Source organism: Canis lupus, chromosome 19 (genome assembly GCF_048164855.1).
Source record: "Canis lupus baileyi chromosome 19, mCanLup2.hap1, whole genome shotgun sequence".
NCBI lineage: Eukaryota > Metazoa > Chordata > Mammalia > Carnivora > Canidae > Canis > Canis lupus.
In genome coordinates, this window is record NC_132856.1 from 45,877,146 (window position 1) to 45,893,113 (window position 15,968).

The 15,968-nt window shown below is 50.2% G+C and overlaps 1 protein-coding gene across 4 annotated transcripts in view; it reads right to left on the reverse strand.

The window, feature by feature from the left end:
- UPF1 (UPF1 RNA helicase and ATPase) overlaps nt 1-15,968 on the reverse strand; it is a 36,732-nt gene that overhangs the window by 8,360 nt on the left and 12,404 nt on the right. For 2 of the 4 annotated variants that reach the window (XM_072786655.1, XM_072786656.1), the window contains exons 2-16: nt 14,273-14,415; nt 12,558-12,647; nt 10,171-10,338; nt 9,632-9,812; nt 7,888-8,049; nt 7,116-7,233; nt 6,866-6,964; nt 6,268-6,376; nt 5,941-6,100; nt 5,707-5,825; nt 5,055-5,219; nt 4,839-4,953; nt 4,251-4,394; nt 3,223-3,436; nt 7-124 (exon numbers count right to left, since the gene is read on the reverse strand). In XM_072786655.1, the coding sequence (XP_072642756.1) occupies nt 7-124; nt 3,223-3,436; nt 4,251-4,394; nt 4,839-4,953; nt 5,055-5,219; nt 5,707-5,825; nt 5,941-6,100; nt 6,268-6,376; nt 6,866-6,964; nt 7,116-7,233; nt 7,888-8,049; nt 9,632-9,812; nt 10,171-10,338; nt 12,558-12,647; nt 14,273-14,415 (2,105 nt within the window). The remainder of the gene's footprint in view (nt 1-6; nt 125-3,222; nt 3,437-4,250; nt 4,395-4,838; nt 4,954-5,054; nt 5,220-5,706; nt 5,826-5,940; nt 6,101-6,267; nt 6,377-6,865; nt 6,965-7,115; nt 7,234-7,887; nt 8,050-9,631; nt 9,813-10,170; nt 10,339-12,557; nt 12,648-14,272; nt 14,416-15,968) is intronic. The other 2 variants (XM_072786657.1, XM_072786658.1) reach the window with 1 other exon arrangement.

The following is a 15,968-nucleotide window of genomic DNA, read 5'->3' on the forward strand; positions in this document are numbered from 1 at the left end:
GCTTACCTGTTCAGGTAGGAGGTGCCTGAGCTAGCAATCTCCTCTTGGCCCTGGGTCACGTAGAAGAACATCGGCTTATCAGGTTGGGGCCACTGGAAGTCAAATCCCTTCTTCACTCGATCAGCTGTCATGGGAGGGAAAAGAGGTAACACTTCACATTAGAGGAAAAAGCCACAGCATATTTTGACTGAGTACAGACGGAGCAATGCAGAGACCACACCATTACAAATAGAGGCACATGTGAGAGCAGCTGACAGCAGGCTCTGGGCAAGAGACCCTGGTCGATGGGGCCGTGAGGTGGCCATCCGGACAGGTCTATGGCCCCCAAACACCCTGGATGAAGTGAAACTCAGTTGCCTGGTGCACAATGCTGGCTCACTCACTGAACATCTCACTGGTTGATGCTTTCTCTGGCCTGTTTATGGAACCTTTCTCTGGCCTGCCTACCCTCGGGTCATGACGTCCCTACAATTGGCTTTTATGGATGACACTGTTGAGTCAATTTGATCCTGTCATAGACCAAAGACTATGGACAGATGGGTCTGCCTCTTAGGCACTGTCCCCAGAGTATCCTGGCAACTGCAGTTTTATAGTAACTCGTGACACCTGGTAGTGTAAGAGAACACCTCCATTGGGCTCTTCATGTTCACCTTGGCTACTGTGGGCCCTGTGCATTTCCTTATAACTTAAAAATCAGTTTGTCCATTCACACACCCCACTCACCCCTTTGGGAATTATGGAGTTGCACCTACTCAACAGAGCAGCCTGAGAAAAATGGCATTTTTGCCATCAAAACACAAAAATCGGGGCACCTGGGTGGCTCAGCTAAACATCTGCCTTTGGTTCAGGTCATGATCCCAGAGTCCTGGGATGGAGCCCCGTCAGGATCCCTACTCAGGGGTGAGCTGGTTTCTCCCTCTCCTCACTCATGTTCTCTCTTCCTATCTCTGTCCCTCTCTCAAATAAATAAAATTTTAGAAAACCCACAAAAATCAATGATCCATTTTATGTCAAGCTGAGAAAGAGGCCTTGTCCATTTCTATCCTTCTAGCAAAGGCAGAAGCCAAGGCTAGCTCTGTGGCGCATTAGCTCAGGGGTTTCTGGCAAATGTTTAGCCACTGGAGTAGTGGTGGCAGGGGCTGATCTATTAATGCCCGCCAATTTTTGTAGTGCAAATGCTCCTCCTACAGCTAAGGCCCAGCCACCCCAAGAGTGGGTCTGGGTGGGCACCAGCATTGCCTTGAACAGAGGTCACCTCAGGACACAAGGGGGCTCCTGTATGCTTGGTCAGGTTGTGTTTTGGAGTTCAGATACTAATTATACAGGTGTGTTTACTTAAAGAAGACTCGCTAAGCTGAACACTTAGGATTTGGGCACTTCTTTATACTCTGATGAAGAATTAAAAAAATATGTACTTGGGGTACCAGGGTGGTACCATTAGTTACGCATCCAACTCTTGGTTTTTGACTCAGGTCATGATCTCAGGGTCCTGAGATCGAGCCTGGAGTTGGGCTCTGCATTCGGCAGGGAAGTGCTTCAGATTCTTTCTTCTCTCTCCCTGTCTTACAGAGCAGGACCGGCAAAGGTGAGAATCAGTGCTAAGTGGTGGCTTTCCCAACTAGCATCCAATAGCAAACAAGTTCCCTGTGGCCTGGCTCTTCCTAGCCCTACCACCCAATGGACCAGCAATGTTCTAAGCATCACAGTGATGGTAACAGTCCCATCAACTCCCAGGACTGCACCACATGGCAGCTTCGTGGCCGGGCCGGGCACGCACTCTCAGCCTCCATCTCACCTAGACAGCAGGCCAGACAAGGCTGACATGGCAGGCTGCTGGCATGAACCAAACATTAAGAACGCCAGTCTCAGGACTCTTTCATACTCTGAAAAGTTGAGGAATCCCAATAGCTACCATTTCCATAATTTTACTCTACTGAAGTTTACTGTATTTAAAAACCTAGAAACACAAAATATGTATGAATTCCTCTAAAAATAAACATCAGCAAAATCCTTTTTTATGAAAAACAACATTTCCCACTAAAGTATATTATCTATTGAGTTTCTGCAACTCCGTTCCCGAACGGTGGACTCTGCTCCTGCAGCCAGTCTCTGTCAGCCCTGCCAGTAGCATGACCGGGACTCACAGATGCATGTGGCTGGAAAAGGGAAGAGTGTTTCATGACCTTCCCCACAATTATGAGATCCTGCCTGATTCCAGACCAACACTGGATAGAAGGTCACCCTGCAGGCTCGCGATGATGGTGGCCCTCCTCGGCCCTGCCCTGGAGACAGCCTCAGACTTTGTACCATCCTTGCTGGCCATCAGCATGGGAAGTACTTGCTCACCAAGTCAAGCAGAGCTTCCAGAGACTCCACACTCCACAGACATTTGTCCACCACAGATCTCATCAGAAAAGCCACTCAGCATTAGAAAGACTTGATCAGCTGAGTTTTCCAAAATTCTGATTTTCATCTGAATTCTCAAGGTTTTACCACTGGTGATAAATACTGTCAACTATTTTCCTTGAAGCCACAGGCTGGCTCTCTTTGATCATTTCTGGGAAAGCACCTGTTGAACACCCCAGGCTGAAGGACAGCCCACAAACGTATCCCTGTGTCCTTTTCCAAGCACCTACCACAACTGCCAAGTGTCTTAGTCACGCACAGGGTCCCAAGGATGTGCACCCAAGGGGTTAGTAAAGTGAGTACTCTTTGTTGATTGGGGCCTTGCCTGCTGCAAGCATGTGGCAATGAGAACACACGGGCACTCTAAAAGCACTGTCCCCACTCATGCCGCAGCAACAGCCAGCCTTCCAGGGACGCTTCTGCACCTTCAGCATAACCATACACATGGCAAAAGGGCACACGATGCCTCAGTGTTACTACAAGAGTAGTTCTGACCTCAGTTCTGTGAACCCCCAGGGCCTGGGCTCTGAGAACAACAGGGTCAGGAGTGGGAGGAACTGTCAATTCTGCCACCTCCTGCTCTGCATGCTGTGTGATATGCCCCTGCTGAGAATTCTCACGTACTGACTCTGCATTTTATAAGGATAAGCTCCCCTAGCCCACCCCACAGAGTGGACATTGCGTCCTGTACACCACTGGAGCTGAGGTGACCCCTACACATAAGTGATCGCCACGTGAGGCCGCCTGGGCAGCGACAGCAGGTTTCATTCCCAGGCTGCGTTCCCTCTAGGCCCCCCACTCTGGGTTAAGCACTACCTGCAGTGACGCCATTCTGAAGAGAGCCCTCGTAGAATATGTTGGATGGGAAGGCACTGAGCGCAGGGTGCATCCGATACTGGACCTGGAGGCGGATGGGACGGATGCCCAGCACCACCAGGCGCTCAAAGAGCGACTGAGATAGTCCAGCCTTGGCTGCTTTCTTGCACATCACCACAGGGCCCAGCTGGCAGTGGTCACCCACGAGGATGAGCTGTGGGGAGAGGCCCACACAGGTGAGGAACCTGAGTATGAAACGGCACAGACACCCGCTCATGGGGGCACTAACCCGGGTGCTATACGACCACCTGGCCATGTGGATTCAAGTAGTAAGCATTGACCAGGCACAGGACCACCCACCACATACAAGTATCCTGATTTTCCTAACAAAGTTCACCTTATGGGCAGCCAGGGGGGCTCAGCGGTTTAAGCGCCTGCCTTTGGCCCAGGGCGTGATCCCGGAGTCCCAGGATCGAGTCTCACATCAGACTCCCTGCATGGAGCCTGCTCCTCTCTCTGCCTGTGTCTCTCTCTATCATGAATAAATAAAATCTTAAAAAAAAAAGTTCACCTTATGCCACTTCTCTTTTACAAAAGACCTGTATTAATATGCTTATGGCTTTCATCGTAAAAGCAAAAATCCCCTTCAGATTTCTTTCAGCTGTCAAGAACAGGTACTAATGTTGGCTTTTGCAAAAGCCAAGTGGCATGATGTGAACTTTCGGAAAGCACAGATATTCCTCACTTTATTTCATTTTGGCTTATGAGAGGTTTCAAAGCAATGTTTTACTTGTGGATAGCGGGGAAACCCACATATGAAACACACAGATGTGCACTCAGGACCCAAAAGAGGTGCTGGGTAGGGCACTCATCCTTCCAAGAACCCCTCAACTGTGCATCCCTCTGCTCTGTCAGGATATCATGGTACATAAAGCATTATCAAAAACAAACCCCAGCACTGAGAATCACACAGAACTGGAACAAGAGAACACACACATTTTCAAACAGGACTACAGTGAATGGCCCACCTGCTTGGCACCAAGGACCACAGGGACCATGCATTCTGGCTCAGTGGCCTGGGTGCTCTCGTCAATTAAAATGGAGCGGAACTGCATCTTGGCAAGCCTTGGGTCCCCTGCACCCACACATGTGCAGCAGATGACATCTGCATTCTGGAGACAAGAGTAGGTGAGGCATCAGGGCACCTGCATGGTAAATGTTACCAGGCCCCAAAGGGCAGACAGGACAGGACACAGATTCACACTCTCCCCGACACTTATGGAAACAGGCTGCTATCCCACCTGGACAACATCTACGTCCAGGCTCTAAGTGATCGTACTTTATCACAAAAATCTCTCAGCACAGACATGGTTCTGTGCCTAAAACAGCCTCTGAGAGGCAGTGTTGAGCTGAGGAAACCTTGGTTGGTTTGTTATAAAAGAGCAGGAGAGTGTTCCAGACCCACCTCCAGACCAAGATGTGCAACCACTGAGAAGACAAATATGGGAGGGATCGAAGTTCTTTCCCAAAAGCAAAATAAACTGATCTACAGCTCCACATACTGGGACAGTCCCACAGCCAAACAGAACAAAACAGTGCTGAGGCTAAGAGCTCACCATGAGCAGCTCCCTCTCAGCGGTACGCTTCAGAGCCCGGTACCGCTTCTCATCAGCAGATGACAGCTCCCCCGTCTCATCCTTCAGCTGCTGCAGCTTCTGTAGCTCTGGCATGCTGGAAGCATGGTGACATGTCAGCAGGCACGGGAGGCATGTGTCATCAGGGACCGCGCACGGGAGATGTGCTGTGCTTAAGGTGGGCTATCCAACACCCACCTGTCCATGTTCCTGATCTGGTTGTGCAGGGCCAAGAATGACACTGGGGAGTCGATGGCCTCACGGCTCTTGGCACAAAGCCGTACAACTTTCAGCCCAGTCTGGTGGATCTTCTCAGTCAGCTGATCCACAGCTATGTTACTCGGAGCACAGACGAGCACAGGCCTTCAACACAATGTGAATGAACGTCTCAGAGCTCACCCAGAGGAAATTCAGGAAATGCTAACTGCCAGGACTGTTGTTCTGAATCACAGGCAACAGAGCCCCACTCGTGATCTAAGACTAAAGCCAGGAATGAACAAAGCTGAAGGAGCTAAAACCCAACTGGTCTGGCGCTTCCTATTCCCACCTAGTTTTCACATTTCTCATGTGCAGCAATACTACTAACAGGATCCTGCATCCTCACCCTCCTGTCTGCACCCTAAAGACTTTCAAAGCTCTAAGGTGCACACAAGTACAAAAGTCAAGATGCGCTAACACACTGACCCACTGTGGCCTCTACCAGAGCAGCACGCTTGCTTATTAAAAGCAACCACAAAGATCAGAACTCACACAGATAATGTAAAACACAGAGTGCCAGGTAAGAGGGGCCCCCAGGCATCCCAGCAGACAGGTCTCCCCCACCCCCACCTTGGGTGGTGTTGAGCCCTACCCATTGCCCTGCCGAGCAAGGTGATAGACGATGGTGGCAGAGGTCACTGTCTTCCCTGTGCCTGGTGGTCCCTGGATCAGGCTCAGCGGTCTTTGCAGCACAGTCTTCACAGCATAAACCTTCAGATAACAGATAAGTGCTAGGCTGCACCCAACCCTGGGGAATGAGGGGGGCTGCCCATCCAAGCAGGCTCTGCCAGCCAGGCCCCTTCTAGTCCCCAGAATGGGTGAGAACCTGAGAATGGTTGAGGTCGGGGAGCCCCTGTGCCGTAAAGCGTTTTGGCAGCTGGCACTTAATGATCACATCCTCCACCTCATGCCCGAGCAGTTTGTGGTAGATGTAGCCCGACACAGAGGTCTCATCCACGGCGAACGTTTTCAACGCACTCTGCATCCTGGAAGGAAAACTCAGGGTCAGGGACCCGCACGACCATGGAGTGTTTGGTGTGAGGCCTGGCAACTGCAGATGAGAATCATCCAGATGGTGGAGGCGGCAGCTGTGCCACCAGCAGAGCACTGCAAAACAGATGCAGTAGTACCTGCAGGGGCAAGGTGGACATACCTATCAAAGGAGGTTGACTTCCATACGAAATCCACCTGGAAGTTATGAGTCACCTCCACAGGTGCACCCACACTGCTCCGAAGCTCAATGGCGATCTCATCGCCATAATCTGTGCCACTGAGTTAAGTTTCATCATTGTCAAAAGCTGGGTTTACCTTTCTGAGGAGCCTTCATTCAGCTACTGAGAAAAAAGACCCTCCCCTGTGCCCAGCACAGAAAACCCAGCCCACCTGGCCCATGTTCTCACTGACAGTCACCACCATGGTGTCTGCGCCCCCCTACTGCCAGCTCCTGCAATCCTGTGAGCACTGGGGCAGCACCCAGCATGGAGCAGGCCAGGATTCTGGTGGAGCCTCCAGAGCCCCAGGGCACAGAGCTGGGCAGGCCCTGGCCTCAGGCCAGGCAGCTCTTTGATCAGTTTGATACACATGGTGCACCCTCAGAGTACAACTGAAGAAAAGACTCAGTGGCAAACCCCATCACTCAGAGGGACTCCCACCGCCCCCAGCCACCCGCGGAGCCCTTTCCTCCCCGAGGCGACCCCCACACAGGCCACCTGTGCTCAGGATGAACTCGTCCTTCTTTACACAAAGGATACTATCAGGGACCTTGATGACGTGGCCGATCCCTTTCCAGAGGGGTGCCAGATCCCCTTTGTACCTCAGGCATATCTCATCCCCCTGCATGAGCCGCATGTCTTACAGAGAAAACACAGCAAGAAAGTTAGCGTTTTCAACATGTGCCAAGGCTGCCACCATGAAGAGTTCAAATTAAGGGACACTTTACAAGGGTGAAACTAGGAATTTTATGCTACTTATGGTCACAAATATTTTAAAACTTAAAATCACCTCTTAACCAAATTATGACTAAATCCTCATTACCAGAGTCAGTCTTGGGCAAAGTGAAGTAGGCGATTCTCTTCTTGTTAAGGCCCAGGTCCCACCTGACCGTGATGTTATCTTGAGTCTGAGCACATGAAAAATAAGAGCCCTGTTAGCCTGAGACACAGACACGGGCCTGGACTCCTCGTGTCTGGGTTTCCACAGGTGTGTGCCCTATGGCGACCTTACGAGCCATGATGTCAGGGTGCAGCACACAGCACCCAACAGCCTGCAACACCAACAAGGGCACATCCGGGAGAGAAGCCATTAGGACCCCCAGAACCCGCTCAAGATGACCAGGAGACCCCCACACGACGTCTGCTCTCAGAGGTGGCTTTTCTGTGAACCGTGGAGGGAGAAGGAAGCTGGTGGCCGATCCTCAGAGCTCCCGCTTCCTACATGTGTTCTTCAGGAGACTGGTACAAGGAGTGCCCTCAGCGTGCCATGGGCTCCTCAGCTCCGACTCTCATAGCCGTGGGCAAAGGCTGTGACCCCAACTGAGAGGGGGGATTTTTGTTGGATTTTAAATCAGAAAACACTCGGTGTTTAGCTCTGAGCAACCGGGCGTCTGCCCAAGGGTCACTCCCTTGCCTGCCCTCAATCCACCATTCCGTCTCTCAGAGCACTGCGCCTCTGCCCATGTCAGCGTCCGCAGTTTGCAGAGAAAACCGCCCTCCCCAGACCTTAGGAGAGACGCTGGGTTAAAATGACCGAAACCCTCCTGCACACACCACATCACCTGGGACTCTTTCAGTTTCTTATCGTAGTCGGCCTCCAGCTTGACCAGAGGGCCGAATATGTTCTGGTACTGGTAGGCATCCTCGTACCGCAGGAGGACATGCTGCGGCTCCTCGTCCACGCCTGGCTTCTCCAGGTCCTCCAAAGTGGCAGAAGGATTTTCCTAGAAGACAAGCACCACAACTGTTCTTCCCCATTTTCACCTACATACAAAAGGAAGTACACACGGGCTCACTAGTCATTAGAAGAACAGGCCATAGCCACCACCTATCAGAACAAGCCAATGTCAGCCTGTCATTCAGAGAGCACTGGTGGCTGGTGGTGTCCACCCCACGAAGAGAGCCCTCATGTGATAAAGTGTATGTGGCACAGGGAGGTGGACACGGGTCTGGGTCTTTGCTCCCCCTTCAGCTGTCACCCCTATTCTTCCCTTGCCCAGGGCTACACCAACAGGGTGAATACTAGCAAAGACACCCCAGGTACACAGCCTGACACACCTGTATCAGCAAGTGACTATATTCTCCAACAAATGCCTAGTCCCTGAACTGGGAGAGAGAATACCTCTTTTGGGCTGCCAGAAAGACCACTAGTCCTCTGGCTGTGTAAACAGAAGAGGAGGCCCAACTTTTCCCCCCACCCCAATTTCCTCCTGACCCTGATTAGGGGCGATACACTCGTCCCTGGCAGGGACAGAACAATATCTAGGCTGTGTGGCTATAAACAGAAAAGGTGAAATAGTTCTGGCCATCTGAAAACTGAAGTAGAAAGGTACCTTGCTAGATGACAGTTGAGAACTATTCTGACTTGCACTCAAAGTAAAAATAAATTCACATTTAAGATTTTGGATTATTGGGGGCAGCCCTAGTGGCTCAGCGGTTTAGCACCACCTTTGGCCCAGGGGCAGATCCTGGAGACCCGGGATCGAGTCCCACGTCGGGCTCTGTCTCTGCATGGAGCCTGCTTCTCCCCCTGCCTGTGTCTCTGCCTCTCTCTCTCTCTCTCTCTGTCTCTCATGAATAAAATCTTAAAAAAAAAAAAAAAAAAAAAAGATTTTGGATTATATGGGCTCCTAATTAAAGTTTCTAGCCCAATTACAAAAACTTTATCACAAAAGCTGAACCAAAAAAACAAAACAAACAAACGAAACAAAACAAAACAAAAACAAAAAAACAAAAACAAAAACCCACCAAACCAAAAGCTGAACCAGAACCAGAGAAGGGCTTTCCTGGAGAACTAGGTCTGTCACATGGGGTTGGCACTGAACCACCCAAGCTGGAAGCCCCTCCTCTTCACTCATCCAGCTGCTGTGGGCCCTGCCTCTCTGACCTTTGTGACCTAGATCCCTTCTTCCCTGAACATTCACCCCTGGCTTCAGACACGTCACAGGGCCAACGAGATCTTAAAGAATCCTCACAGTCCTGTCTCCCCAGGACTACCTCCTCTTGCCATGTCCACCCACAGCCGCCCATAGCCGTCCACAGCCAGTTCTGGTCTTCCTCCTTCCCACCACCCACCCTCACCCTCTGCAACAAGAGAAAAATTCCAGCAACCGGAGCTATCCGTTCCCAGAGGCCTGGCAGGAGGTGCCTGTGGGATTCCACCACGGGGCCATTCCAGGTAGAGATGGCAGTCTCTCCCTGGAGTTCCTTCCAGAATCTCTCCCGTTGTGAAGCTAGTCACTCCCAGCAGCTCTCCTTGGACAAGAACAGTGCTGAGGCAGATTTGCATTCTCAGCAGGCCCTCACCTTCCAGAGCTCCTCCAGCTTGTTGATCTGCTGGGCGGTGATCTGCCGAGCCCGCAGCTGCTCCTGCTCAGAAGGGATCTTGACCAGCCAAGAGAGGAAGCAGCGGTCCTGGATGAGGGGCTGCCACTGGGAGCTATCCCAGTTGATGTCCTTCAGGCTGCTCTGACTGGCGCAGGGCTGCCTACAGAAACCAAGGGCAGGGGAAGCCAGGGTGAGGGTGATTGCCACCCCCAAGGCTTACCTTTTATCCCAAAGTGACGTTCCTTGCATTTTATTATGTGATCATATTACCTTTAAATTGCTAGTAATCACTGCCTCTCCCCATGCACTTGAGCTCTGAACTCTTAAAACTCCTTACACTGTTTTTACAGAATTCTTTTTATGATTTAACCAGAACACACCCCAAAAGTTATTCAACATTCCCAGTTCTCTTAACTAGCCCCAGCCCCCAAATATCCTCACACCTCTCTAATGGGCAGAACAGGGCCTACTGGGGCCAAGTGCCTCCACCCCCTCTGAATGGGGGGCTCCGCCCTCACCTGCACAGCAGCACCACTACTGAGTCAGCCTTGGCAGGGATGAAGCCAAGGAGGAAGACATTGCGGCAGCCACAGTTGTAACATTCCAGGACTGTCTCCCCCAGGGGCCCATCCTTGTGCAGAGTCACCTCTTTGCATTTTGCCCTCACGAGGTGATTTACAATGTGGCTGAAACCAGGAAATGATAAATAGTTAACACCCAAAGTTTGGCTTTTCACCACTTCCAATTTTCGAGCCCCCCGTTAAAAGTTCCGGTACCGTTCACAGTCCATTAGCAGGGGCGGTCACACCTCATCCATCTGGCATCCCAGGGGGCCAGCCCGCCCCTGAACTGGCTCCCCACTGAGCGCAAAAATCAATCCGACTTGAACAGCCTTTAAGGAAAACTTTCCTAACACGTTTCACATAGTTCCTGCTTCTTTTTTTTTTTTAGTTCCTGCTTTCTGAAATCCTACGTATGGGGCCTGAATGAACCTATCAGTGGGGCCAAGGCTGCTGTCCCGGAGAGGCAGGAGGCCTGCCCCTTCCTCTGCTCCTCTCTGCTTGCTGAGGCTTCTGGGCTGCTGCTGCTCTCAAAGAAGTTGCTTCTCCAAGCCCCTGTGCCTGCTTCCAGGAGCAACAGCCCCTCCTAATTTGCTGCAGGCCAGGAAACTTGATAACCAAACGTATTAGAAACCTGAGGACAGTAAAAAATATAGAGCAGCGGGGCTCAGGGCTACTCTCAGGAAGCACAGGGCCCGCTCTGAACTGTCTGAAACCCCACTGTCTCAGCTCTTTCCTTGCTGCTGGGCGGCCAGGACTCTACTGTCCTTCCCATTTCCGGGACACAGCTCACCTACACCTGGGGCTTGCGAACTCCACCCTAAGACAATCCAGCCGGGCATGTAGCCCACAGGTGGTGCTTGGCTCTGTCTTAGGCTCTCCCAGCTACCTACAGCCTTGCTGCGGGTTGGTCAGACACCAAGCACACCTGCCAGGCTTCCAGACTGCCCTGCTGCTGCCCTCCCTCACCTCGGGGAAACCCCTTCTGTGACAAGCTTTAGCTCAGATGCCACATTTTAACTCTCTCTAGCTTCATGAAGCCAGCTGTCACCACTGTGCACCCAGAGAACATCCACTCTTCTGAAGCTATCACAACCAGGCATTTTTACCAGACTGATTTCCTCTTGTCTTTTCTGCACCTGCCCCACAGGTTACACTGGAAGCTCCCTGAAGGTTAAGTGCCCCATAATTTTTACAATCTGGTCTCATGCAAAAATGCAGTGTGGTTCACAGTCTGTTTTCTCTTAGAGGCCTTTTGCTCACTTCTCTGATCTTGGCTCTACTGACCGGAAGCTGGGGTTGCCAGCTAAGAAGTTTTAATTGCTTTTCCTGCAGGAGAGGAACTAATGCAAACACAGTAATGCTGAAATTACCCAGAACATTCTGAAAATGGGATATGAATCCGGTTACCCTGAAGATGCTTTTCCTTTCAAATCTTTAGAATTAAGTATTAGCCCACTTTCTTGCCTCACTCAGAACCCTACAATTCGCACTGCTAACTCTAAGATGACAAGAGATCTGACCACTGTGTCCTTAGGCAGCACGCATGAAATGGTGAAGCCTGGAAGACACAGGAAGGGTGGGGACTCTGTGCAAATATACCTGCCTATGGGGTTTTGTCACTGTATGTCTCTACAACATGACTCCCAGAAGATGCTCCTTTCTTGCTGACAACCTGGAGCCCTGTCTCACAAGACTGTTCCACTTCTCCAGAACAGTGGTGTGAGTTGTCACACATCACAGCAGCTCTGGAGAAGCCACCAGGACTGGACCCTCTCTTGGAATCCAAGCACCAGCACAAAACTGGTCTCACCCCAAACACAAAACAAGAGACCCAGTCACAGCTGCTGCTGATCAACAGCAGGAAGGGAAGCCCAGAGACGACGGTCAAGTGAACTTAATTTAATCCGATGATTCAGGATCTGGCCCGTATTAGCCTCAGGACTGCTCCGATGAGCTAAGGCCAGAGGGAGCCTTCTCAGGAAGTGGCTCCCATGGATGCCCATTACTGTCTTGGGAACATCCTCCCCAGGCACCCAGTAATGAAGATGAACGGGCGTGCCAGGAGCTCATCTTGCAGAAAAATATAAATAAAAACGGGGAAGGAGAATTAAGCCAACCCTACTTGCATAATAAAAAGAACCACAGAGAATAAATCAAGGGTAAATACATTAAGGCATTCACACACCACCATCTGTTTCAAGTTAAACCAGTCACAGAGGAGGGGAAAAACCAGGTTTGTTAGCGTGATTTTATATTGTGCTTTTGCTTCAACATTTCCATAATTTACACACAAATCTGAGCACAGCATTGATTAAAGACACATGCACGGTCTGATTATCTACCTGCCAGAAGTATTTCCACGCCCGTTACAGAACCACTTCTTGCTGGTGTTACAGTAAACCACGCAAGCAGGATCGTGTATTCCGCAGTAACTAAAAAAGTCAAAACATCAACAGTTAAATCTGGAAGGTCTCTCTCTGGTTTTAATTTGGCAAGATGTAAAATTCTTTCCTCTTACAACATTTTTAAATTTTTCATTAAACACATACTCAAACCCAACAATCCCACTAGCAAAATCCAATCAGTTAGCGGCAGAGACTTCCCAACCCCGACAAAGCAGGGAAGGGGTACAGGGGGCCGTGGAGGCTTCCGAGAGAAGCCCTAGGCAATAGCAAAGCCCCTGCCAGGTGAGGGGTGAGAGCTGTGGAAAATGCCAGGGGAACCCAATAACAAGGTCTGATACCCCAAAACAACCCCTAGCCACCCCGCTTTGGCCTTAAGTTTCAGGAACCATGACTTATAAGCAGGGAAATCAGCATCCCTGGCTCTGGACACACAAGTCGAGCGGTGCATTCACAAGGCACTCCACTCTCCAGCAGAGGGCGCCATGCTCCCGGGAACGCTTTGCTCATACCCAGCAGCAAAGGGTCTCTGGCTGACTTGAGCTCAAGCTTACAAGGAGCACCTCAAGAGAGCCCCCAGCCTCATTCTTCTGAAAATCAACATATCAAAAACAAAAAATGGCTAACAACGGAGTTCTTTATGTGTATAAAACCAAGACTGAGTCTCAAGAATGTGCTCCAGTCAAGAACCTTCCCCCTCCAACACCCCACACCATGGGGATAGCTTGGAGGGTGAGGGGTGTCAAACTTTAACCACCTGCAGCTTTACCAGAACCACTTCACCAGGATTTGTGCAGATAACAGGAATACTAACACATACGTAAAATCATTTGTAAAGGAGTGAAAAAAGAGCCAAAATAAAGTTAAAAACAAAAAGCCAAAATAAAGTTTAAAAAAAAAAAAAAAGAAAAGTCTGCCCACTGAGCAGGGGAAAGAGCAGCACTCTGTCCTGTGGCAGGCACAGACTTCAGAAGGTCAGCATGCCTGGGAGACAGGCAAGACAGTGCTGGAGCCCAGGCCCAAAATGGCACTGACTTGCCAGGTGCCCTGAACAAGACCAATCACCTCTTTTGGTCTCAATTTCCCTGTCTACGTGTAACAAAAAACACGAATAAGTCCATTCTTAAGGGTCCATCCAAATATAAGGGATAGGTCCTGCTACAAATGAGAATTCCAAACTTGGTCAACAAGTAGTTCTATCCACCGACTATTCAATTCTAATTTTTCAGAAGTTTTGAACAGATCAGAGAGGCAGATATGTTAAAGTATCCTATGATCATCTCTTCCTAAGAGAAATCTTAGCTGCTTTTTACCCTCTAAACCCAAGGTAAACCCTTTTTACCCTTACACCAAATATAAGTAGTTCATTTCAAATGAGTGAGTAGGACAGGTACTGGGAACCACGAGGACCTGACAGAAGGCAGAGAAGGGAAGCCTCTCCCCTACCCTCTGGGGGAATGAGGGTATGAGGGTGCTGATCCCATCCTCCTGCCCAGTAACAAGGACTATGTATATATAGGCCTGAAGAACCTCCTTATTTTTGTAATACCAAATGTCACAGTCTACAGTCTTAGATGGACTTCTAAAGCCAGCAAATCCACCTGGAATGCAAAAGCTCTGGGAGGTGAGTCTGTGCCTCTGCCATCCGCCCTTACCTGCAGGCATGTACAGGGAGATCCTTTGTGTAATAGGTATCTTCTTCATCTTCTTCAAAGTTCAACTCAGCCAACAACTGGCTGGTCTTGGCCACGCTGTCATCCACGGCCCCATTCTGCAGAATGCCCTCTGGTCCACCGACCTACAGCAGAATAGCAGCATCACCATGCAAGGCTGCAGCTCTCGGGCCTTAGCCCAGGCACATGGCTTCTCCCCAAATGTGCTCCCCACAAGCACCTTTCCATGAAGCACTGGCCTGCTCACTACTTTGAAACAGTTCAGCTTCTTCTGATTGGAGTTTTCCCACTCTCTACCTCCCTATTTAACCTACCTGGTCAAAAACAGGGTGCTGGTGGCCTAGGTCATCCACCATGCCTCTTGCATATCCAGGTCCAACCCCATCTGGTCACGGAGACATGACCCAACCAGGATGCTGAAGAAAACACTTCGTTCCCATGACTGAGGGCCACAAGGAGCAAGATGACTTTTTACAAAGCAGTTGCAATCCCCTCTGGGGACAGTTGCACATGTCAGGCCAGACAGCCTGGAATCCCATCACAGAGAAGGGTCCTGTCAAAGCCTAAGCCAGAAGTAAAGGTTGTGTACACTGGAGATGTGGGACAGCAGTTCTCTCATTAGTATTTCCTCCACTGCCAGTTTCCCTCTCTGGAGGGCAGCCCTTCTTCATTATGAATCAGAAGTTCAATGTTTAAGACAATCTTCCGAAATGAGGCTATAAACTTACTCCACATATTACCTTTTGTATGTTACAACAGCAAAAGCATAAAACAGGCGATTTTAACAGTAAGCCATGAATTTCACAGGCACTTCTCCTGAGCTCAAACGTCCATTCAGAGGCACATAGATTCAGTTTGCCAGAGAGTAACAGGCATTCCTAAAGCCACCTCCAGGAACCTCAGGTTGGCGGTCAACAGTCCTTGTCATCTCTCCCCACAGAAGGAGATGACACATCTCCCACACAAGGCTGGGTCAGGCAGCAGGAGAGTGGAGTGGTGATGAGGACAGGGAGGAATGACAGGACAACCCCAGGGCAGGCACCAGGTCTCTCTGTGAGACAAGATCTGACACTGGTCTCCTTCCCTCAAAAAGCCCCTGCCACCTGAGCTATGCCATGTGGGGCCGCTCAAGCCAGCAGCGCCTGTAGGGCCTTTTTCCCTGTCCACTGCTCCAGCCAAGGCACCTGTAAGATTCTAAAGACAGCAGCTCAGGGGCACCTGGGTGGCTCAGTCGGTTGAACGTTGGATTCTTGGTTTCAGCTCAGGTCATGATCTCAAGGTGGTGGGATTGTGCACCCCCCACCCCCCACATCGGGTTCTATGCTGCTCAGTTTGGTTAGGATTCTTTCCCTCCTCCTCTCCCTCCGCAGAGTGTTCTCTCTCAACAAAATAATATCTTTAAAAAAGAGATAAAGATAGCAGTTCTCTTGGGAATGCAGAAGTCCAGAATCAGGAGTGCTATGCCCCTCAGGGGGTGTTCCAAAAATTGCAGTGGTGCATTTGGGTTGTAAGTAGGAGGTCTAAACCTGTGTCTATAATGGTCTCAGCCCAGACCAGAACCCTATTTCACAGCCTCTTCCACTACTTTAATGTACTTTTTTCAGGTAGGCAACAACCAATTGAAATGCAAGAAAACCATGCTTTGTTCGAAAAAAGAAAAAGTTTTTTCAAAGAAAAA